Source organism: Chlorocebus sabaeus, chromosome 1 (assembly GCF_047675955.1).
Source record: "Chlorocebus sabaeus isolate Y175 chromosome 1, mChlSab1.0.hap1, whole genome shotgun sequence".
NCBI lineage: Eukaryota > Metazoa > Chordata > Mammalia > Primates > Cercopithecidae > Chlorocebus > Chlorocebus sabaeus.
The window spans coordinates 125,764,380-125,787,286 of NC_132904.1; the positions used below are offsets into that span (position 1 = coordinate 125,764,380).

General features: G+C 42.3%; 1 protein-coding gene and 1 long non-coding RNA gene across 5 annotated transcripts in view; one reads left to right on the forward strand and one right to left on the reverse strand.

The window, feature by feature from the left end:
- Nucleotides 1–800: 800 nt before the first annotated feature.
- LOC103248832 (uncharacterized) lies at nucleotides 801–2,597 on the reverse strand. Its single transcript, XR_005242677.2, has 2 exons — nucleotides 2,388–2,597; nucleotides 801–2,040 (listed from the first exon to the last, which is right to left on the reverse strand). It is a non-coding gene; the product is annotated as an uncharacterized lncRNA (long non-coding RNA).
- A 182-nt stretch (nucleotides 2,598–2,779) lies between these two features.
- Nucleotides 2,780–22,907, forward strand: part of APLP2 (amyloid beta precursor like protein 2) — a 73,719-nt gene continuing 53,591 nt past the window's right edge. For 3 of the 4 annotated variants that reach the window (XM_008021519.3, XM_008021520.3, XM_008021521.3), the window contains exon 1: nucleotides 2,790–3,009. In XM_008021519.3, the coding sequence (XP_008019710.1) occupies nucleotides 2,905–3,009 (105 nt within the window). In that variant the 5' untranslated portion in view covers nucleotides 2,790–2,904. Of the gene's footprint in view, nucleotides 3,010–22,907 lie in introns of all 4 variants that reach the window. The other variant, XM_008021522.3, reaches the window with a different exon arrangement.

A 22,907-nucleotide genomic window follows, 5' to 3' on the forward strand; every position in this document is an offset into this window, starting at 1 on the left:
TAGCTGGGACTACAGGCGCCTGCCACCATGCCCAGCTTTTTTTTTTTTAATTTCAATTTTGTATTTTTAGTAGAGATGGGGTTTCACCATGCGGGCCAGGCTGGTCTGGAACTCCTGACTTCAGGTGCTCCACCCACCTTGGCCTCCCAAAGTGCTAGGATTACAGGCATGAGCCACCTTTTATGCCCAAAAGATAATAAAATGAAAACATACTACTCATAAGCCTTGGTTACTGACATGTGCATATCTGGGATGAAAAATTATTGAGAATTGCAAGACCAGGTATGCTCCTGTCCGTGTCATTTAATAAGAAGACAGTGACATTTTAAAGTACAGAATGTTGATGAATGGGGCTATCAGCTCTTAGCAACGATCCTTCCATAACTTAAAAATGCAAATAAACTTCTTTCAAGACCTAAGTTTAGATTGAAGACCCTCTAAATCATGTTCCTGTATATCCTTGTACTATCCCACGATATTAGAGCTCAGTCTTGAAGATATAGTCTCCAAAGCATGAATATCCAGGCCGCTGCTCTGAACTCAGATATCTCACTTACTTTTCCCTGAGTTCAAGGCCCTGATTTTGTAGGTGAGGTAATAGGCCCCAGAAGGACTACATGTCCTACAGGGTCAACAACAGAATGAGGATTTAGGTAGTCACTTCATACTTTTCCCACATACTTGTAGATGAACCTGCACTTGGTAATACATCACTTTACCCTCCTACCCCTTACATGTAAGTCACTTCATGCTTTCAACTGTTGTACACTCATTTTAAGTTCAATCACACCAAGTGGTGAAGTGAGACAGGTTTTAATATTCGCATTTGACAGAGAAGAAGAGAGAGTCCCAAGTGATGGAGGAACTTGCCCGTGATTATGCGGCTGTGTCAGTCAGCTCCGGCTGCTGCAACAAAATAACATAGGCTGGGGGGCTTCAACAACAGGAATTTATTTTTCAGAGTTCTTGAAGCCTGGGAAGTCCAAGCTCAAGATGCCACTTTGGCCCCTCAGTGATGGACCTCTCCCTGGTTTGCAGATGGCGGCCTTCTTGCTGTGTTCGCACATGGAGGAGGGAGGTGGGGGCTGAGGTTGGGGGTAGGGGACAGAGAGTGTGAGAGAAAAGCAAGCTCTGTGGTGTCTCTTCTAATAAAGGCACTAATCCCATCATAACCTACTACCTCCATGACCTCATCCAAACCTGATTACCTCCCAAAGGCCCCATTTACAAATAACCATCACACTGGGGTTCAGCGCTTCGGCACACACTTTAGGGGTGGGGACAAAATTCGGTCCATAGCAAGAGCCAAATTCATGCCAGTTCCAGAATTAGTATCAGCACCCAAGATAATTGGGTTCAATAACACCGGGCAAACATTTATCGAGGCCTGCACTGTGAGGGGCACTGCAGCATGACACACCCGAGTCTTGTCAGTGGCCTGAGAGAGGTATGGAAATAACCAGGGAGCAAGTGCTACAGTGGGAAACATCCCTCTGAGCAATCAGAAGCGATGATATTACAGCCGACTGAGCCGAGGAACAGTGAAAATGCTTTCAACAGGTAGATGTTGGGGAGAGGACATTGCAGGCGCAGGAACAGTGTTAGGAAGGTCTGTGAAATGGAAAAGTGTCTTCTTGGAGGAATCGGGCAGAGCCAGTTTACCCACAGGGAACTGTGCATGTAGGGGAGTGGTGCAAAGTAAGGCTGGAAAATCCCGGGTTCTTCTTACAGCCGCACTCGTCTACTCCGCGGACAGTCTCCTCCTTTCTATTGTCAGCGTCCTGGGGGTAGGGGTTATGTTATGTATTTAGTTGAACCAGAAGGGACTAGTCCAGGCCTCTCAGAAGGCAGTACCTAACTCACAGGCTACTGAAAGGAAACAAGGCCAGCGGAGCCCTGGCGGTGGCGAGGCTGTGCCAATTGCTAAATGGGGCAGCAGGACGTTTTCCTCTAGTGAAGTGGAAATGCCGCGGAGCAGGAAGGCAGAAAAGCAGGTCTCCCGCTAGTGCGCCTCAACCGAAGCAGCAGCGTGATCTCTTCCTAAAACACACGAGGAAGGGGGCCTGGGCTGTGAGGCCGGCGTGGTTCTTGCCCCCCTGGTCTCTACCCCTGCCTGGGCGGCCGCTGGGAAGGAAGGGTCGGGAAGAGGCCTAAGGATCGGAGGCCGAGCATGCGGAGCGCGGCCAGGGTGAGGCGAGGACCCGGCGGAGAGGCCTGGGCGGAGCGGCGCGGGAGAGGCGCGCCCTGAGTACGGCTCGGGGGAGGAGGGTGGCTGCCTCCTGTGGTCCTCCCCCTGCCTCGGGGGACGGTCCTTGGCAAACCGTCCCGGACTCCTAATTCATCCTGTTTTTAATAAAACCATTTCCAGAATAAAAAAGAGGGCGTACCCAATGGAGTCTGAAGAATGCCCAGCAGGGGCAGGGTAGCGGGCCGTGCCCGTATCGGGAGGCTGAAGGCTGACGGACCAGCGTAGCAGGGACAGATAACCGCGCCGGGGGTGGCGGAGGCCACAGACAGCCCCGCGCCAGCAGAGCTGCGGCCCCCGACCCGCCGCGCGCACGCCCCCGCGCCTGGCGGCCACGGGGTACGGAGCGGGGGCGGGGCCGTCTGCGGCCGGAGGCGGGGCCGAGCGGGGGCGCGCGGTTGGACCGGGCGGGAGGAGCAGGTTCTTCCATCCCCTGATTGGGTCTGGACCGCACGGCGGGGCGGGGTCTTGAGAGGTTCTGCAGGCCGGCATTGGGAGCCGCAGAAGGAGGGCGTGGTAATGTGAAGTCAGTTCCGGTCGGTGTAAAACCCCCGGGGCGGCGGCGAACTGGCTTCAGATGCTTCTGGGTCGCGGTGTGGTGGACGCGGAGTCAGTGTGTGTGAGCCTGAGAGCCGCGCACTAGAGCGACCCGGCGAGGGATGGCGGCCACCGGGACAGCGGCCGCCGCAGCCACGGGCAGGCTCCTGCTTCTGCTGCTGGTGGGGCTCACGGCGCCCGCCTCGGCGCTAGCTGGCTACATCGAGGTGGGGACCGGGCGAACGCCGGAGCGTCGTCTCCTTCGCCCGCCGGAGGAGCGCGGCCTGCGGGCGAGCAGCGGGGTCCGCTGCAGGGCGGGCCGGGGGTGCGGCGCGGGGGGTCCGGCGCTGCGGCGGGTCTGGCGCGCCCTCCCCCGCCCGTCCCTGCTTGGCGCAGTGCTTAGCGTTGGAGGTCGGGCTGCCTCAGCCGCCGCAGAGGCCAAATGAAAGGCGTCGGGGATACTGGGGGCGGCGGGCCGCCTCGGCCTCCCCAGCCCCCAACCCACCCCCGGCGCCGCCACCTCCTCCGGGGACCCCGCGCCCCCGGGCGCCCGCCCCGCCCTCCCGCGGGACAATGCGAGCATCGGTCAGGGCGCTTCTCTCCCGCCGGAGTGCGCAGCTCGTCTCTCTCCGGGGGCGACCCTGCGCGGACCCCGTAAGCTCCCTCACGCGGTGCGGGGACCTCGGCTCCGGGCCTCCCACCTGCGGGCTTCGCCTTTGTTGCCAGGTGGACGCGGCCCCGGCCTTCGCGCGCGGCGGGGATGCTGCGAGCCCCGGGGGAGCTCCCGCGCCAGGCCGGCCGCTGCTCCCTCCGCCGCCCGGGGCCGGGGCGCGGACGCGCATTTTTAAGTGGCGCTGTTTGCCTGCGTCCGTAGACCGGGGAAACCCGCACTGTGTGCGTTGACGGCTTTCGTGAGGGTTTCAGTGAGTAGGGAAGGTGCCCGCAAATGCGTGTAAACTCTTGGAAAAATCGTTCTCTTTCGGTGTCAGAATTCCAGCGGTGGTGTGCTTCGAGGTCGCCCCCTGAGCATCCCCGCTGCGTGAAAGGCGAAGCGGCTGGGCCGGGGGCGGCCGCGGCGCGGGCCGGAGCGGGCAGCCTTGGAGGAGCCCTGCTGTGGCCGAGGGAGACGGCGGGCTTGATCTTTACTTCCCTTCTCGTAGTAGTGCTTGAACTGCTGGACTGGAATGTGTAGTTCTGGTGTCGTTTATTTCTTCTCCCTCTTCGCTCTTTTAAAAATTACAATTGGTTTCTGCCTACTTAGCTAATTTCAGAGAGACCTGAAGACTGGATTTGATTAGGCATTAATTGAGAGCTTTCTTTTAAAGACGTCAGGTTTAGAATATGTTTACTTCTACAGAATGTTCAAGTATTTCCACGGGTAAAAATAAATCTAGTAAAGAGCCTCTCTGATGGAACGGCTTAAAATCTTTGTATTCATCCTGTTTAAAGCTTTGTGACTGTGAGGGTAAGAAAGGAGTTCAGCTTTAAGGAGAAATAGTTAACGTTTATCTACAGAGGATTTTGGATTGCGATTGTTTCAGTGTCCACACAGTGGTCAGAGTTGTACTTGTGATGCCTGATATGATGTCGCATAAAACAGCTAGGTGAGTGAGATGGGGAGAAGAAATAAAGGATTTTGTATGGAAGATGGGACTTCACTAGTGGGTCGGGTGTCAGAAACCATCGTTCACACTCGCACCCCGCTTCCCACTGGTATAATTTCAGACATTAGTGAATTCACAGTAAAGGACTCCGCAGTTTTAAAGAATTCGTTAATACTTGTGCAGCGAGAAAAAATAACAACAGAATTCGTTGTTGTGTATTAAATTTGATAGTCACAGCGTTGTTCGCTTGAAAAGTATGACTGAAGAAAGGAATTAAACATTTCTGAAAAATGGTTTTATGGTACCTCCTGTTTTTTGGAGCTGTATTTTTGCTCACACTTACTAAATAATCTTTCAAGGGGCCTTTTGTCAAGCTATCAGAATTTTATTCACATGAATATAATTTGATTTTGTTTATTTGCTGTCAGGCAAGGGACTGTCGAAGCTTAATTTAGATGAGAATGGCCTAAATCAGGATGTCTTTGGGAAGGCCCTGATTGAGATTAGCCAAAGGGATTCTGGCCAAATCCCTGATCAAGTTGCTTGGCACAGAATTATTGATTGGCAAATCTTTAGTGTTGCTTAGTGTTCACTGAATTAATCTCTTACACCTGTTAAAAAAAAAAAACACCTCTGGACTCAGGGTCACTTCCTCTCTTAAATCCGACACAAGTTCTCGTGTGTGCATGCTCCCGTTTCTGACTGAGACAGTATTGTGCTGAAACCCCGCATACTATGCAGTAGATGACTAGGCTCCTGAGAACCGGAACTTGAGTGTGTTCTGCCACATTTGAAAGAAAGAAGGCCATTTGATTGCCAATTTTCAGGAAACTTAAATCCAAATTAAAGGATGACAACTGAGGCAGAGTAGAGAAGGCTTTGTGTTGGTATTTCTGACAGGTGGTATGGGAGATGTCTAATTATACCTTGGAGAGAAACCTTGGTGTGCTTCTGATAGGAATATCGTCTTTTTGTTTTTGTTTTTTTTTTTTTTTTTTTTGAGACGGAGTCTCGCTCTGTCCCAGGCTGGAGTGCAATGGTGGGATCTCGGCTCCCAGCAACTTCCGCCTTCCGGATTCAAGCGATTCTCCTGCCTCAGCCTCCCAGGTAGCTGGGATTACAGGCGCCCGCCACCAAGCTAATTTTTGTATTTTTAGTAGAGACAGGCTTTCACCATGTTGGCCAGGCTGGTCTGGAACACCTGATCTCAGGTGATCTGCCTGCCTCGGCCTCCCAAATTGCTGGGATTACAGGCGTGAGCTACGGCACCCTGCCCATTATTTTTATCATAACTACGTTTTAAAAATCTTTTGATAAATACTATAAACTTAAATTTTATCAGTTAATTCCTCCTTTTGTAGAGGGAATTTGTTTTACTATCTAAAGCCGGACTTTCCTAGGTTGTAGCCACAAGCCACATAGGGTGACTAGTGTGACTGAGGAGTGAAATTTTCATTTTATTTAATTTTAATTAATTTAAGTTTACCTTTAAAAACTGATTCAGTGGTTGGAAAACTTTTAACTGAAATAATTTGGTTATGCGAATCTACTTTTAAACTGTACATTTTATGAAATCTAAATGTAGATCAAGTATGAAAATTTAGCTTCTTAATTGAGATGTACTGGAAGTATAAAATACATACCAGATTTTGAAGATTTAGTAGAAAAATTAAAATCTCAATTTTTATATTGATTAAATTGAAACAATACTTTAGACATGGGCTAAACAAAACATTAAAATTAATTTCACCTGTTTCTTTTAACACTAATATGGTTCCTAGAAAATTTAATACTATGTATGTGGCTCACATTGTATTTCCGTTAGATGGTGCTGATTTAAAATTTTGCTTAAAGTTGGTCCTGCATATGTTTTTATTAGCACAATTTTTAAAATATATTTTTTCAAATAAAGTCTTGCTAGAAGTTGGCCCAACATGATCTTAAGTATTTTTGTTAGAACAATTTTGAATGTGTTGATTTTTAAACTTTTTCTATTAAAAATGTTTTACTTAGAAATAACTTTAATCACCAGGCACGGTGGCCCACGCCTGTAATCCCAGCACTTTTGGGAGGCCGAGGCGGGTGGATCACAAGGTCAGGAGATGGAGACCATCCTGGCTAACACGGTGAAACCCCATCTCTACTAAAAATACAAAAATTAGCCGGGCATGGTGGCGGGCGCCTGTAGTGCCAGCTACTCGGGAGGAGAATGGTGTGAACTCAGGAGGCGGAGCTTGCAGTGAGGTGAGATCACGCCACTGCACTCCAGCGTGGGCATGGTGGTGCGTGCCTGTAATCCCAGCCACTCAGGAGGCTGAGGCAGGAGAATCGCTTTAACCCTGGAGGTGGAGATTACGGTGAGCCAAGATCGCGCCACTGCGCTCCAACCTGGGCGACAGAGCAAGACTGTCTCAAATCTTATTAAAAAAATGCAAAAATTGTACAATTTTCATACTCTTTACTCAGATTCACCAATTGTTAACATTTTTTCTAGTCAGCATTTGCTTTATCTATTATTGCATTTTTGGCCAAATTATTTGAGAGTAAGGTGCATACATCATCCCCTTTACCCCTGAGAACTTCAGTATATATTTTCTAAGAGCCAAAGACATAAGTCTTAGTACAGTCATCAACCTAATGAAATTTAGCATTGATACAATACTTGGATATTATTTGTTGTCGGCTTTCTAGTTTGTTGACCCAATCATGTTCTTTATAGCATTTGAAAACATATTTTTTGTTGTTGTTTTGTTTTTCTTTTTTGAGGCTGGAGTGCACTGGCGCGGTCTCGGTTCACTGCAATCTCTGCTTTTTGGGTTCGAATGACTCTCCTGCCTCAGCCTCCCGAGTAGCTGGGACTACAGGAGCCCACCACCATGCCCGGCTCATTTTTGTATTTTTAGTAGAGACGGGGTTTCACCATGTTGACCAGGCTGGTCCCGAACTTCTGACTTTGTGATTCGCCTGTCTTGGCCTTCCAAAGTGCTGGGATTACAGGTGTGAGCCTCTGCACCCGGCCCCTTTCAAGATTGTTTAATTAATTAATTCTATTTACCCTTACTAAATTCTCAGGTTTTTTGATTTTCTTTCTAAAATAACAGAAGAATTCTATAGGTAGTACATATTCATTGTAAGAAATTTAAAAGTACAGATAACGAATAAGAAATGAAAAAATGACCTAAAATCATATTACCCAGGGAAACCTTACTGTAATGTTGTATACCCTTCTATTAATAGATACATCATGTGCATAAATTTTATAAAAATGGCCACTGCATATTGAAGCCAGCACCTAACAATTATTATTTCGAATTATGCTAACATGAACTACTCAAAGAAAATAATGTTTTCTGTGTGACAGAAAGTAAGGGTAAATCTTTGTACAGTAATTGTAGTTTCCATGGAGGGGCTAGTTGAGAGAGAATTCTAAATTGCCTATAATTCAATTTTCATGGGTTGGTTTTTAGAGAGATAAACTAGATTACCTTGAAGCTTAATTAAATTTAGTGTATTGTACGTTGATTTATGGCCTAAGATGGAAGGTGGACTATGTAGGCACATTCAAGTAGAAGTGAGTTCCAGTCCTTTGTGTCAAGTACGAGTAATAATTGCTTTTGCTGAGGGAATTTTTCTTACATAAGCATCGTGAAGTCTTTACTTTTATTTTTTATTTTTTGAGACGGTCTCACTGTTAACCGAGGCTGGAGTGCAGTGGCACAGCCATGGCTCACTGTGGCCTCAAACTCCTGGGCTCAAGTGATCCTCCTGCCTCAGCCTCCCGAGTAACTAGGAGTACAGTGCATACCACTACACTTGGCTAAGATTTTTTTTCAAAATGTAGTCTTTTGAAACATAACTGTAATCTATTTGTTTAAAGATGAAGATTAGAAAATCAGCTGACTTTTCATTTGTAATTCATCCTACTCGTATTTATTAAACCCCTTTTATGTGGTTCTGTGCTAGGTGCTAAACAGTGCAGTAGTAAAAACAAATGTGGATAGTGCTTTTTACTTTGCGAAACGCGCTTGTGTATGATTTCTAGGCCCTAACCCCAGAGATTGTCTTTGAGTACCTCTGGGATGCTCAGTTTCAAAAGCTCCCTGGATGATTCTAATGTACAAGGAGAGAAAAACAAAACAAACTCTTTGGGTAAATTATCTACATAAGTCCCTGACAGTCTGGTGAATTTGGTATTATTATCCCTACCTAAAAAGGGAGTCGGTAGAGGCCAAGGGTTGAACATCACACAGCTTGACTAGGGGAAGGAGTCTGCCCATCCTATTTAAGCCTATTGCTCTGTCCTGTCAGCGTGGTTCACGTTTGCCTTTTGGGTGCGGATTTCTTTTTACTCATGTCTACCTGTCTGTCGCATAACCAAAACCTGGCATGAGTGTTTCCCTTAAAAGAAACTAATTTCATACAAGTTCTGGTATGTTATGAATCAGTGTAAACCATATGGTTAACAGTGACCCTTTGAAGTATGTAATTACAGGGGACTTTGCTGTTTTACATTTTCCATTGATTTTTCTTTCTTTTGCATCATTCAAATGATATTCCCTGATTTTAAAAAACTTTTTGGGCCTTTTTGTTTGTTTGTTTTGAGACAGAGTCTCACTCTGTCATCCAGGCTGGAGTGCACTGGTGCCATCTTGGCTCACTGCAACTTCCGCCTCCTGGGTTCAAGCGATTCTCGTGCCTCAGCCTCCTGAGAAGCTGGGATTACAGGTGTGTGCCCCCATGCCTGGCTAATTTTTATATTTTTAGTAGAGACAGGGTTTCACCGTGTTGGCCAGGCTCGTCTCGAACTCCTGACCTCAAGTGATGCAGCTGCCTCAGCCTCCCAAAGTGCTGGGATTACAGGCATGAGCCACTGCGGGCCCAGCTCTTTTGTGTCTTTTTATATTATGTTCAAGTTCTCTTTTTTTTAGTAGTAAACTGCGTCATTTTTGTATTCTGACCTACAATTTTAAGAAAAGAAAGTAGTCCCAGCTACTCGGGAGGCTGAGGAAGGAGAATGGCGTAAACCCGGGAGGCGGAGCTTGCAGTGAGCTGAGATCCGGCCACTGCACTCCAGCCTGGGCCACAGAGCAAGACTCCGTCTCAAAAAAAAAAAAAAAAAAGAAAAGAAATTATGGCTCCCTGTAGAGATTTTTATCAAAATCAAGGTGTGGGATTATTTGGAAGAGAGAAGGCTGCCAGCACCAGATACTCAGTGGCCAGTGACCAGTGTGATGGGGGTAAGATTGTGGTCCAGAAAAATATTACTTAGTGTGTGGAATTGAGGCACTTACAGGTTGCTTAATTGAGCTGTCCCCACCCCCATTCTACCCTGCCTTCCTTGGGTGCACTCCCCTAGTGGTTGTGGAATTGCTGCTGCAACACCAGGGGACATGCTCTGATACGATAATGTCCAGAGGAGGAAGAGATCGTCTCTTCCTGTATATATCTCCTTTTAAAAGTGAATACACCTTTCTCAAAGCCCACCAGCATAGGACTCCTCCGGTGTCACTGGACAGAAGTGTATCAGATGCTTCTGGCCAAAGCAGGCCTTGGCAAGGGGAATGGTACAGCCTCCACAAGCTTAGACTTCTCAGGGTCTGCTTTCTGAAGCATGTGGCCAGGAGGAGGAGGGTGCAGCCTCCAATCAGGTTGGGCTTATCAGATGGTGATACCTCTTAACAACAACAACAAAAAGTTGGGCTTGGTTGGAAAAGAAAGCTGTGGATGTTGGTGAGAATCCAGGGTCTGCTACAGGGGCATTCCCTGTCTGGGAAGTTATGTAGCTGGGGTGGCTGGAAGAGAAGGAAGTAATGTCTTCTGAAGAAATTACCTGTGGGTTAAGTTAGCTGGCAAAATGGAGACATCTGAGACATCACAGTGCATTTGTTAGATCTGGGATAATGCTATCATTTTAAAGTTAATGCTATCCAGGACAGAATGACTAGAATGGTGAAGAATGTGAAAAATTTGACATAAAACGTGAATGGACTGGAGGGAGGTATTTCGCCTAGATAAGAAAATGTGAGATTAGTGGTGGTAGTAAAGATCATTAGTATATTCACATATTTTATGCTTGTCTCTGGAAGGCTAAACATGTAACTTGCTTAGGCTGAAGCAGGAGTTTTACCCGGAGGGGTGAGCTATTAGAGCTTTTATTTTACTCCCTTTAGTTACGAGCATTCCCCACATAGGATAGTTAAACATGTAAAAAAGACCCTATGTCCAGGCCCCAGTTTTGTTGAATCTTAACATTTCTCATGTATGTTTTAGCCTTAAAAAAAAAAACCCACTGGATACAGAAATATAACATTACCAATAAAAGCCTCATTTGAACTTTCAAGAAGTAACTCTGGAGGTAGGAGTTTACATTTCCATTCATGTTTTCATTACATTTGCTTAGGCTGTTGTTAGAGTTGTAACACACATTTATCAACACATAGTGTTAATTATTTGTGCATACTGTGATGATTTTAGAAGGTAAGAATGTCAAGCTATTTGAACTGAAAGTAAAGATAGCCCCTTACTCAGGAAAGTGCCAGCCACCCTTGCTGCTTCTACCCAGTATTGAAAGCCCTTGAGTATTTTTGAGCTTTTCAAAATTTAAAAGTACACAAAAGGAAAAAAAAAAACAACTCAGTTTGTTTTTGTAAATGAAACACTTGTGTAACTACCACTGAGGTCAAGAAATAAAACACTGCCAGTATCTCCTTTCCTTCCTCGCTCAGGAGTTAACTGCTCCTCTGACTTTATGGTAATCACTTTTTGTATTTCCTTATAGTATTACCTCCCATCTGTAAACACTATAGTTCAGTTTTCCTTTTTTTCTTTTTTTTAGCTTCATATAAGTGGAATCATTCAGTATATATTTTTATGCATTTGGTCTCTTTCACTATACACATTTTTGACAGCCACGTGTATTGAGTGTAGCTGTGGCTCACTCATTTCCGTTGCTGCATGGTACTCCATTATTTGAATAAACCTCAGTTTGTTCTGCTGTTGATGCAACATTTGAGTTGTTTCCAGTTTGAGATTATTAAGATAATACTGTTCTCTCTGTGGTTTGCTTTTTCACTCTCTTAATGATGTCTTTTGAAGAAGTTCTTAATTTTAATGTCTAATCTTTTAGTTTCTTCTTTCCTTTTTTTTTTTATTTATTTATTATGGTAGGTGCTTTTTGTATATCCCATTTGAGAAGTCTTTTCCTACCCTGAGGATATAATGATAGTCTCCTATATTGTCAATGAGGAACTTTATTGATTTGCCTTTCACATTTGGAGCAATAATTTACCTGGATTTTTGTGTAGATGTGAAGTTAGGGACCATTTCATTTCTGTTTATGGATATTGGCCTGCACCATTTATTGTCAAGTCATCCTTTCCCTTCTGCTTGGCTCTGTCACCCTTGTAATCAAGTATCTCCCTATGTGTGAATCTGTTCCTGGGTTCTCCCTTCTATTCTATTGATCTCTTTGTTTATCCTTGCACCAACTCCACATTGTTTTAATTATTGTATAATAACATTTTATATTTACTAGATCAAGCTCTTCTACCTTGCTTGTCTTGAATAGCATCTTAGCTCTTCCCTTAACCCTTTTCTTTTCACATAAATTTGCCACATTTTACCAAAACAGCTTCTTGTTAGGATTTTGGTTTTGCTTTGGGTCTATAGTTTAGTTGGGGGAAAACTGACATTTTTCAAGTACCGAGTTTTCCAATCCAGGAACATGGCATGTATTTTATTTATTTGTTTGTTTGTTTATTTATTTATTTATTTATTTTTGAGACAGGGTCTTGCTCTGTCACCCAGGCTGGAGTACAGTGGTATAGTCTCTGCTCACTGCAACCTTCGTCTCCTGGGTTCAAGTGATTCTTCTGCCTCAGCCTTCTGAGTAGCTGGGATTACAGGTACCTACCACCATGCCTGGCTAATTTTTGTATTTAGAGTAGAGAGGGCATTTCACCATGTTGATCAGGCTGGTCTCAAACTCCTGACCTCAAATGATCCTCCTGCCTTGGCCTCCCAAAGTGCTGGGATTACAGGCGTGAGCCGCTGTGCCCGGCCCATGACATGTATTTTATTTAGGCCCTCCATAATTCTCCATTCAATGTTTGGTAGCTTTCTGCATAGAGATCTTGTATATCTTTTGTTAGATTTATTCATAGGTATTTGATCTTTTTTATGCTAATCTTAAAAATCTTTAAGATTTTTTTGTTGTTGGTTTGTGTGGTTGTGGAAAATGCAATTGATATTTTTCAGATTGACCTTGTATCCAGTAACCTTGCTAAACTTGTATACTAATTGTAATAATTTATCTGTAACTTTGAATTTTTCTGAGTATATTCTGTGAATTGTGACAGTTCTATTTCTTTCCATTCGATCCTTGTAACTTTTATTTCTTTTTCTTGCTTTGCTGCCCCATTTAAAATGTTCAGATAGAAATGATAGTAGCTAGTGTCTTAGTCTGACTTCTCTCAGAGGGAAACTGTTTTTACAATTTAGATGATACTTGTAGTTTTTTTTGTAGATACCAGACCCTTTATCAGATAGGGAAGAGTTTATATTCTAAGTTTGCCAAAGATTCTTGTCATGAATGAATGTTGAGTTTTTTTCAAACATCTTTTTTTTGACAAGTATAAGATGATCATACGAATTTAATTCTGATAGTGCAGTGTGTAAGAAACTTTGCATTCCTGAAATGAACCAGACTTGGTTTATTTTCTGGACTTGGTTTGCAAAAATTTTGTTCGGGAGTTTTGCTTCCTTACTAATAAGTGAGTTTGACCTGTAATTTTTCTGTTGTTGTAATATACTTGTCAAGTTCTGATTTCAAAGTTAATAGCCTCGTAAGTTTTGGGGGGAGGGAGCATTGCCTTTATTACTATTATTATTTTTTGAGACAGAATCTTACCCTGTTGCCCAGGCTGGAGTGCAGTGGTGTGGTCTTGGCTCAACCTTTGCCTCCTGGGTTCAGGTGCCTCCTGCCTCAGCCTCCTGAGTAGCTGGGATTACAGGTGCCAGCCACCATGCCTGGCTAATTTTTGTATTTTTAGTTGAGATGGAGTTTCACCATGTTGGCCAGGCTGGTCTCAAACTCCTGACCTCAAGTGATCCACCCACCTTGGCCTCCCAAAGTGCTGGGATTACAGGCATGAGCCACCATGCCTGGCCAGACATTTTATTTATACAGGTGCTTACAGATTGATTAATTTGAGGTCTAGGCTAATGTGTGTTCCAGAAAAAAGTTTTCATTCTACCTGGAGCCTGAGGACACTAGCAATCCAGGATCTTACTGTAAGTTCCTGGACTGTGATGACCATAAACTGAACTCTGTAGAGTCCTGTCAGTTTCTGATTTATCTTTCTAGATTCATACGCTTTGAGCTACAAACTCCAAAACTTTAAATTCTCCAAGTTATTACGAAAAATTTAGAAAATACAGTTTTGGCCAAAACAAAAAACAAACCCCTAAAAAACAAAACTGCAGTTTACCTTTCAGATAAAAAACTATTTTGTTTTTCTGGTTTTGTTTTCTGTGCATCTTCACTTCTCTGAGTAGATTTCCCCTTGTGTGTGTATAACCCATTTTTTTCTTCATTTAACATACTGAATAATTTCCGGGCCATTACATGTTTTATGACGTGTATAGCTTTTTTGGGCATCACCCTTCATGGTTTGGGGCTTTCAAACACCCTGCAGTTTGAAATGTACAGCATTCATCCCTCTAAATAGCTATTCATACTGTGAATTTGGATTTGAGTAAACTATTATATGAACATTTTGAGTTATTGCATAGGGATGTTTCCTACTAGCCAGTGATTGGATATTTGCAGTAGTATTGAACTGTTACTTGAATATTTTACTGCATTTTGCCCTCATTTTATAAGAGTGATAAAAAGGAGGGAAAAATATTTATTTTATTGATAAGCACATGGTGGTAATTGGTGCTTTTTTGGTGTTTTTCTAGGTAGTTTCTTTGAACTTACGTAAATACTCAGTGGGCTCAATTATGTGGAAAAAATTAAGGAATGGCTATAAAATGCTGGAAATAAATTTTCAAGGGCGTTTTTCCCCCTAAAACACTGGAAGTAATTGGGATCTGATAAATTACTAGCTTGCTGGTAGCAGAATCCCCAAATAACATGCATATGTTTGGAACTTGTTCATGTTTACAGAAATATACCTTATGTGAAAGTAGAGGACTGCCTATTTTGTAATTTATTTGATTCTTTTATAACTGAACATGTAAGTTTCTCGGTTTTCTCTAGTAAACAGCATGCTGTGGATATCTTTTTAAAAAAATCATTGTAGCTGTATCTCATTGGCATTTAAAAGAACCTCTAGAAAGGACTTGATGGAAAGTGGAAGACTGTGGTCGTTGGTTCATTTGAGGCTCTTCATAGCCATCACTATTAGCAAGCATTTATGAGATTGCTATATGCAGGGCGTTGTGACAGAACCAATAACACCATAGCTGAAGGCACCATATGGTTCCTAAGATGATATAATAACTAGAAGAAACTTTTTCTGTTGGAGAAATGGTAGTCAGTACTTTTCCCGTCTTCTCATACAGATTTTATTAATTTAGCCTTTTAATTTTTATTACTCAAAACCTCATTTTTTTGTTTGTTTTTGAGACAGAGTTTTGCTCTTGTCGACCAGGCTGGAGTGCAGTGGCACGATTTTGGCTCACTACAACCTCTGCCTCTCAGGTTCAAGTGATTCTCCTGCCTTAGCCTCCTGAGCAGCTGGGCTTACAGGCGCCAGCCATCATGCCAAGCTGATTTTTATATTTTTAGTAGAGATGGGGTTTCACCTTGTAGGCCAGGCTGGTCTTGAACTCTTGACCTCAGGTGATCCACCCGCCTCAGCCTCCCAAAGTGCTGGGATTACAGGCATGAGCCACCTCATCTGGCCTCAGTTTTTTATTTAATTTTCTGACTCTGTGCTTGTGCTTCTAATACTTTGACACTGATTTTCTGCTTCTCAATAAGGAAAGCACGCTTGATCTGGTCACAAACACAAAACAAATGGAACCACTGTAGGCCCCGATGCCACGTGTTTTGTTTTGGGTAACCTCATAGGAACTCCTGGTCTCCCAGCATGAAGCCCTCTAAGTCAGCCTGGGCACGTGCCACTGCAGGTGTTGGTGCATTTGGGACACCCTAGTTTTGTTAGAGGCTGTATTGTAGGAAAGCCTGTGACAGTGTGTCAGACTCATTGCCTATAGACGGCATACCCAGAAAGAGGTGGTGGAAGCTTTTCATATACAGATTTTTAAAATCTAGCTTATCTGTTTTCTTACTGATTTATAGTGTTTCCTTCCAGATGTTTTACACTTGTCAGCCACAAGACGTAAGCATTTTCTAAATTGAATAGCCTAAAGTCCACAGATCTTTTTGTGTGTCTGGTAAAATACACATAAAATATATTAACCATTAAAACTTTTCTTTTTGAGACATGGTCTCACTCTGTTGCCCAGGCCAGAGTGCAGTGGCACAGTCATAGCTCACTAGAGCTTCGATCTCCTGGGCTCAAATGACTCCTGCCTCAGCCTCCCAAGTAGCTGGGACCACATTTTTTTTTTGTGGAGATGGGGACTTGCTGTGTTGCAAGCTGGTCCTGAACTCCTGGCCTCAAGCAGTCCTGCCTCGGCCTCCCCAAGTGCTGTGATTGGCCACCAAGCCCTGCCTTAAAACATTTTTTTGTGGTAAGAACACTTAACTTGAGATCTGCTCTTAAATTTTTAAGTGCACAATGCAGTATTGTTAACTGTAGGTAAAACGTTATACAGCAAATCTCTAGAACTTATGCATCTTGCAAAATGGAAACTTTATACCTGTTGAACAGCAACTGTTTTTTCCTCCCTTCAGCCCGTGTCAGTGACAGTTCTGTGAATTTGATTATTTTAGATATCCCATATAAGTGGAATCATGCAGTACTTGTCTTTTTGTGACTTGTTTATTTTACTTAGCATAATGTCCTCCAGGCTCATCCATGTTGTTGAATGTGGCAGGATTGACTTTTTTTTTTTTTTAAGGCTGTACAATATTCCATTTTATGTGTATATCACATTTTCCTTATCCATTCATCTCTCAGTGGACATTCAGGTTGTTTCCATGGCTTGGCTATTGTCAGTAATTCTGCAGTGAACTTGGGAATGCATCTGTCTGTCTGGGATAATGATTTTAATTCTTTTGGCAGTATACCCAGATGTGAGATAGATGGATGATATGGTAATTCTACTTTTAATTTCTCAAGAACCTTCATACTATTTTCCGTAGCGGCTGCACCATTTTTTCACTAGCAGCATATAAGAGTTCCGATTTCTCCACATCCTTGCAAATACTTATTTTTATAAATATATAACCATTTTAACAGGTGTGAGGGGATGTTTTAATTTGCATTTCTTGGGTAATTGGTGATATTGAGCATCTTTTCGTGTACCTCTTGGTCATTTATATGTCTTCTTGGAGAAATGTTTATTCAAGCCCTTTGCTTGTTTTCTAAATCAGGCTTTTGGGGTTTTTTTGCCTTTGAGTTTTCTGAGTTCCTTATATATTTTGCATATTCTTTATCAGATAGAGGGTTTGCAAATATATTCTCCCATTCTGTAAGTTGCCTTTTTACTTTATTGTTTCTTTTGCCAAAGCTTTGTATAAGCTTTTTAGTTTGATGTAGTCCCATTTGTCTAATTTTACTTTTTATTACCATTTTATTTTTTATTTTATTTATTTATTTTTGAGATGGAATCTCACTCCATCGCCCAGGTTGGAGTGCAGTGGCATAATCATGGCTCACTGCAACCTTGACCTCCAAGGCTCAAGCAGTCCTCTCACCTCAGCCTCCAGAGTAGCTGGGACCACAGGTGTGCGCCACCATGTCTGGCTAATTAATTTTTTTGGTATGTGTGTATAGATACTGGTTTTGCCATGTTTCCCAAACTGGTTTTGAACTCCTGGGCTCAAGCGATACCTCTGCCTCGGCCTCCCACAATGCTGGGAGTACAGACGTGAGCCACCGTGCCTGGCCATTTGTTGAAAATTTTATTATGAAACAAGATTGAAGTTTTAAAAATGCTTTTTCTGCATCTTTTGAGGGGATCATATGATTTTTGTCCTTCATTCTGTTAATGTGTGATATGCCACATTTTTTGGCATGTATATGTTGAACCGTTCTTGCATCTCAGGGATAAATCCCACTTGATCAGGTGTATGATCTTATTAATGTGTTGTCTGATTCCATTTGCTCCTATTTTGTTGAGAACCTTTGCATCTGTGATCATCAGGGATATTGATCTATAGTTTTCTTTTTTTTGTAGTGTCTTAGTCCTATTTTGTTATTAGGGTAATGCTGGCTTCATAAGATGAGTGGAAATTAAACACACCCTTGTTAAACAACACTCTTAACCATTGAACCAAAGAAGAAATCAAATGGGAAATTAGAAAATGTTTTGAACAAATGAAAACACAACATACCAAAACCCCTGGGATGCAGCAAAAGCAGCACTGAGAGGGAAGTTTATAGCAGTAAATGCCTACGTTAAAAAATAAGAAAGATCTCAAACAGCCTAACTGTACCCCTCAAACTAGAAAAAGAATAAGCTAATCCCAAAGTGAGCAGAAGGAAGAAAATAATTTGCAGCAGAATAAATGAAAGCAGAGTAGGAAAAAAAAATAGAAAAAATCAAAGTAAAAGTTGGGTTTTTGAAAAGATAAGTAAAATTGACAAACCCTTGGCCAGACTAAGAAATAACAGAAGACACAAAATCAGATATGAAAGAGGAGACATTACAACTGATACCACGTAAAAAGTATCATGAGAGTACTATGAACAGTTGTATGCCAAAAAATTGGATAACCTAGAAGAAATTGATAAATTTCTAAAAACGTACAAACTACCAAGACTGAATCACGAAGAAATAGAAAACTTGAGCAGACCAATAACAAATAAGAAGATTGAGTCAGTAATCAAAAACCTCACAACAGGCTGAGTGCGGTGGCTTATGCCTGTAATCCCAGCTCTTTGGGACGCCGAGGTGGGTTGATCACCTGAGGTCAGGAGTTTGAGACCAGCCTGGCCAACGTGGTGAAACCCTATCTCTACTAAAAATACAAAAAAATTAGCCAGGCGTGGTGGTATGTGCATGTAATCCCAGCTACTTGGGAGGCTGAGGCAGGAGAATCGCTTGAACCTGGGAAGCAGAGGTTGCAGTGAGCTGAGATGGTGCCACTGAACTCCAGTCTGGGTAACAGAGCAAGACTCCATCTCAAAAAAAAAAAAAAAAAACAACAAAAAATAACTTCCAACTAAGGAAAGCTCAGGATTAGAAGACTTCATAGGAGAATTCTAAACATTAAAGAAGAATTAACACCATTCCTTCTGATAGTCTTCCAAAATATTGAAGAGGGAACACTTTCATTTTAACTATTTTTAAGTGTACAATTCGGTGGCATTAAGGACATCCACCGTGTTGTGCAACCGTCTCCGCTGTCCATTTCTAGTACTTTTTCCTCCAAACAGAAACCCTGTACCCATTAGACACTAACTTTCTATTCCCCTCGATCCCCCAGCTCCTGGTAATCTCTCTATGAATTTGCCTATTCTAGGGCTCAAGTAAGTGGAATCATAAAATATGTCCTTTTGAGTTTGGTGTATTTCCTTTAGTATAATATTTTCAAAGCTCGTGCATCAGAATTTCATTCCTTTTCGAGACTGAGTAATATTCCATTGTGCATATATACCACATTTTGTTCATTCATCTGTTAATGGACACTTGGGGATGTTTCTACCTTTTGGCTACTGCAAACAATGCTGCTATGAAAATTGGTGTAGATGTAGATGTGGGAGTCCCTGCTTTCAGTTCTTTCGGATATTTACTAAGAAGTGAAACTGCTGGATCATATAGTAATTCTGTGTTTAAATTTTTGAGAAATTGCCACACTATTTTCCACAGTGACTGTACTGTTCTACAGTCCCACTGACAGTGGACAAGGGTTCCAATTTCTCTACATCCTTGCCAACAGTTATTTTGCTTTTTCAAGTAATAGCCATCCTAATGGGTGTGGAGCAGTATCTTATTGTTTTGATTTGCGTTTTTCTAATAACTAGTGATGTTGAGTATCTTTTCATGTTGACCATTTGTGTATCTTCTTTGGAAAAATGTCTATTCAAGTCCTCTCCCCATTTTCAAATTAGATGGTTTTGTTGCTATTGTTGAGTTGTCGGAGTTCTTTATATATTTTGGATGTTAATTAGATATGTGATTTGTAGATATTTTCTCTCATTCTGCAGTTTGTGTTTTCAGTCTCAGTGGTGTCCTTTGATGCACAAAAGTTTAACTTTGATGAATTCCAGTTTATTTTTTGTTGCTTGTAGTTTTGGTGTCATTTTTAAGAAATCATTGTGAAATGTAATGTTATGAAGCTTTTCTCCTAAGTCGTCTTCTAAGAGTTTTATAGTTTTAGCTCTTAAGCTTAGGTCTTCTATCCATTTTGAGTTCAAATTTTTTTTTTTTTTTTTAGTACTGTAAGTTCTAGGGTACATGGAGTTCAATTTTGTATATGGTTTAAGGTAAGGGTCCAGCTTCACTCTTCTGCAAGTTGCTATCCAGTCACAACATTTGTTGCATCCCCATTGAATTGTCCTGGCAGACCAATTGACCATGGGGGTGAGGGTTTATTTCGGGGCTCTATAGTCCGAATGTCTGTCTTTATGTCAGTATCACACTGCTTGATTAGTGTAGCTTCGTAGAAAGTTTTGAAATCAGGAAGTGTGAGTCTTTGTTCTTTCTCAAGACTGTGAGATTTAAGATGGATTTTTTTGTTTCTGTAAAAAAAAACAAAACAGAATGCTGTTGGGACATGAAGTATTGCATTGAATCTGTAGATCGTTTTAGGTAGTCTTGTCATCTTAACAGTATTGTCTTCTAACCCTCAAATGCCATAGAGCTTTAAAGTTAATTACTGTAAGTTTCTAATGAACAGAATACAATTAATTTTAGTTTATACTATGGCTTTTGAGTGTAAGGTGTTTGCATTTTATTATTTTAGAGTAACTGTCATCAGCGTCCTCACTGTGATACCTAGTACGTAAAGTTGAGATTGAAGACCTGCAGCCTGCAGGCAGAATGTGACCTGTCCTTGTGTTTTATTTGGCTGTTACCGTTTGACCTTCGTTGTATCTTAAATTCAAAGTAAATATATCCATTTCCAAAGATCATGTGTTTTAATATAAAAATTCCGCTCTGGTTTTAAAGAAATTAGAACATCTGGCAGCAGGGGCTAAGTAGCGGCAGCCCCACTTCAGTTGGTGAAGAGAGCTTGTGGTCTCCCCGAGGGGGCTGAGTGTAGGTCTCCATTTTTGTCTTACCCTCCAGCTCCCTGTTCCCTGTCTATGATGTAGAGGCAGTTGAGTTTTCAGCCTTTGTTGGAAACGAGGAAAAGAGAACGTTGCTTTGAAGTGATCTTTTGTAGTAAATATTTAACACCATGGCAGATTTCAAGTGAACCAGAAACCACATTTCATAGTGGAATCGCCCTGTGATTGGTTGGACTCCACCCTGCCCCTTATCCTCTTCTGAAGAGGCTTTCTTCTTAATACTATAGAATGCTTTTCCCTTTAGCCACTTCTCCCCACCCCTATTAGAAGAATTATTTGTGGCTTGATTAGCTTCCTCAGGATCTACATTAAAAAAATATCCTGCTGGGCTAACGTTTTGAAAGATTAATCTTGTGAATTGATAAAAGTCATTGAAACTCAATGTTGGTTAGTGTTGTTTTTAAACAATAGGAATAGTATTCAGGACAGATTAAAATCAGATTAAAATATTTTAAGTATTGCTTTTAAAAGATTAAATACAGAGCACAGACTGAAGCCTGATAAGCTCCCAGCCAAGCAGTTTTTATGTGTAGTTTTCTGTGTGTATGTGTAGTGAGTGAAGACGCTGAACTTGTCACAAAATGTGGATGCATGAGGCGTATTATTGTAACTTGAATTCAGATGGCCCCAAAATTACCCCATTCACTCAGCATAATTGGTTAAACTTGGTCTGGGTGATATCTGTAAGTCATCAAAGGAAGGAATTTTTAGGACAAGGAAAGGATGGTTTGATTTTTCCAGGGGGGAAAAAACCATGCAATTTTAAGAAAATCATTGTTCAGAGAAGGCTGCAAGCACTGGTAAGGAAACATAGAGTTTTCCAAGAAGTTAGCTGAAATTGGGAGTAAGAGACCTCTGAAGAGTCTAACTTTGGGAAAATCTCTGACTTCGTTCTTGACGTGATTGAGGAGTTCATGTACAGTGAATTAGCAATGAGAATCATCTAGGCATATAAACTAGAAGGAAATAAGAAGGTTCTTAGAGCAAGCAACACCAGATACTCAGGCTTGCTCCAGAAGTTTTCCAGGAAAAGCAAATGTCATCTTCTCTGCTTCACTAACTTTAGATTTTGAGATCTCAGGCAGTCTAGTCCATGAAGAAAACACTCCAGAATGACCGAGATACTTAAGTTTTTAACAACATTTAAAATAATATGAAAAGTAAAATAAAATGATGTTAAAAACTTAAGTATCTCGGTCATAATTTGTGTCCTTTTTTTTTTCTTTTGATATTTGTTCAGAAAGACTCCCAACTTATAATATTAATAATATACCTGTAGAAAATAGGGACTGCCTTCTTTTTTCACATTGCACAATCTCCCTAGGCGGTTCTGCCTAATCTCTGGGCTTAAAATTCTTCCAGCCTGGTGATGAATAGAAAATCCATAATTGCAGCTCACATTACCCTCTGGAACGTCCATTCTCTTTTTTGTCTGGTGGACAGAAAATGAAGCACTTGGTAAGCTGTGAGTCCTTCCAGTGTGATGCACTCAAAACTGAAGTTTATCAGTCTCCAATCCTCAGTCCCCTCCCTACAACCCCTCTTTGATTTCTTTGATTGTTAGCCTTGCCATTCTGCCAGTTGTCAGAATTAGAAAGCTGGACTCATTCCGACCCTTCCTTCGTGTCCCCTGTCCAAGTATTTCTCGTTTATCCCTTTCGTATTCACACTGCTCCTGCCTTTGTTCGTCATCTTTCGCCTGGATGAATGCAGTGGCTTCCTAACTGGCCTCCTGTCTACACTTAATCTTTCCCGATCACACCCTTCTACCCTCTAAAGTATGCATGGCACAGTCGTGCACACACTGGAAGGGAGCCCAAGCACAGTTTCCTTGGCGAAGAGTTCTGAAGGCTCAGCCCCTCTTCCCCCATAGCTGTTGCTCTCCTGTGCCAAGTCCGTGCATGCCTCTGTCACAGCTCTTCTCAGTTGCAGCATGCTCACTGTCTCCATGTCCTCACCTCACATTCACAGCGTGCACCTTACATTGTAATCCTGTTTCTCTACATTGGATGCTGTCTCAGAGTATATATGCTCCCTAAATACACATACTGAGTCTTGTTTACCCAGTGTGTTTGTTTACTAGAGCTGCCATAACAAAGATGACACAAATGGAGTGACTTAAGCAACAGAATTTATTGTCTCACT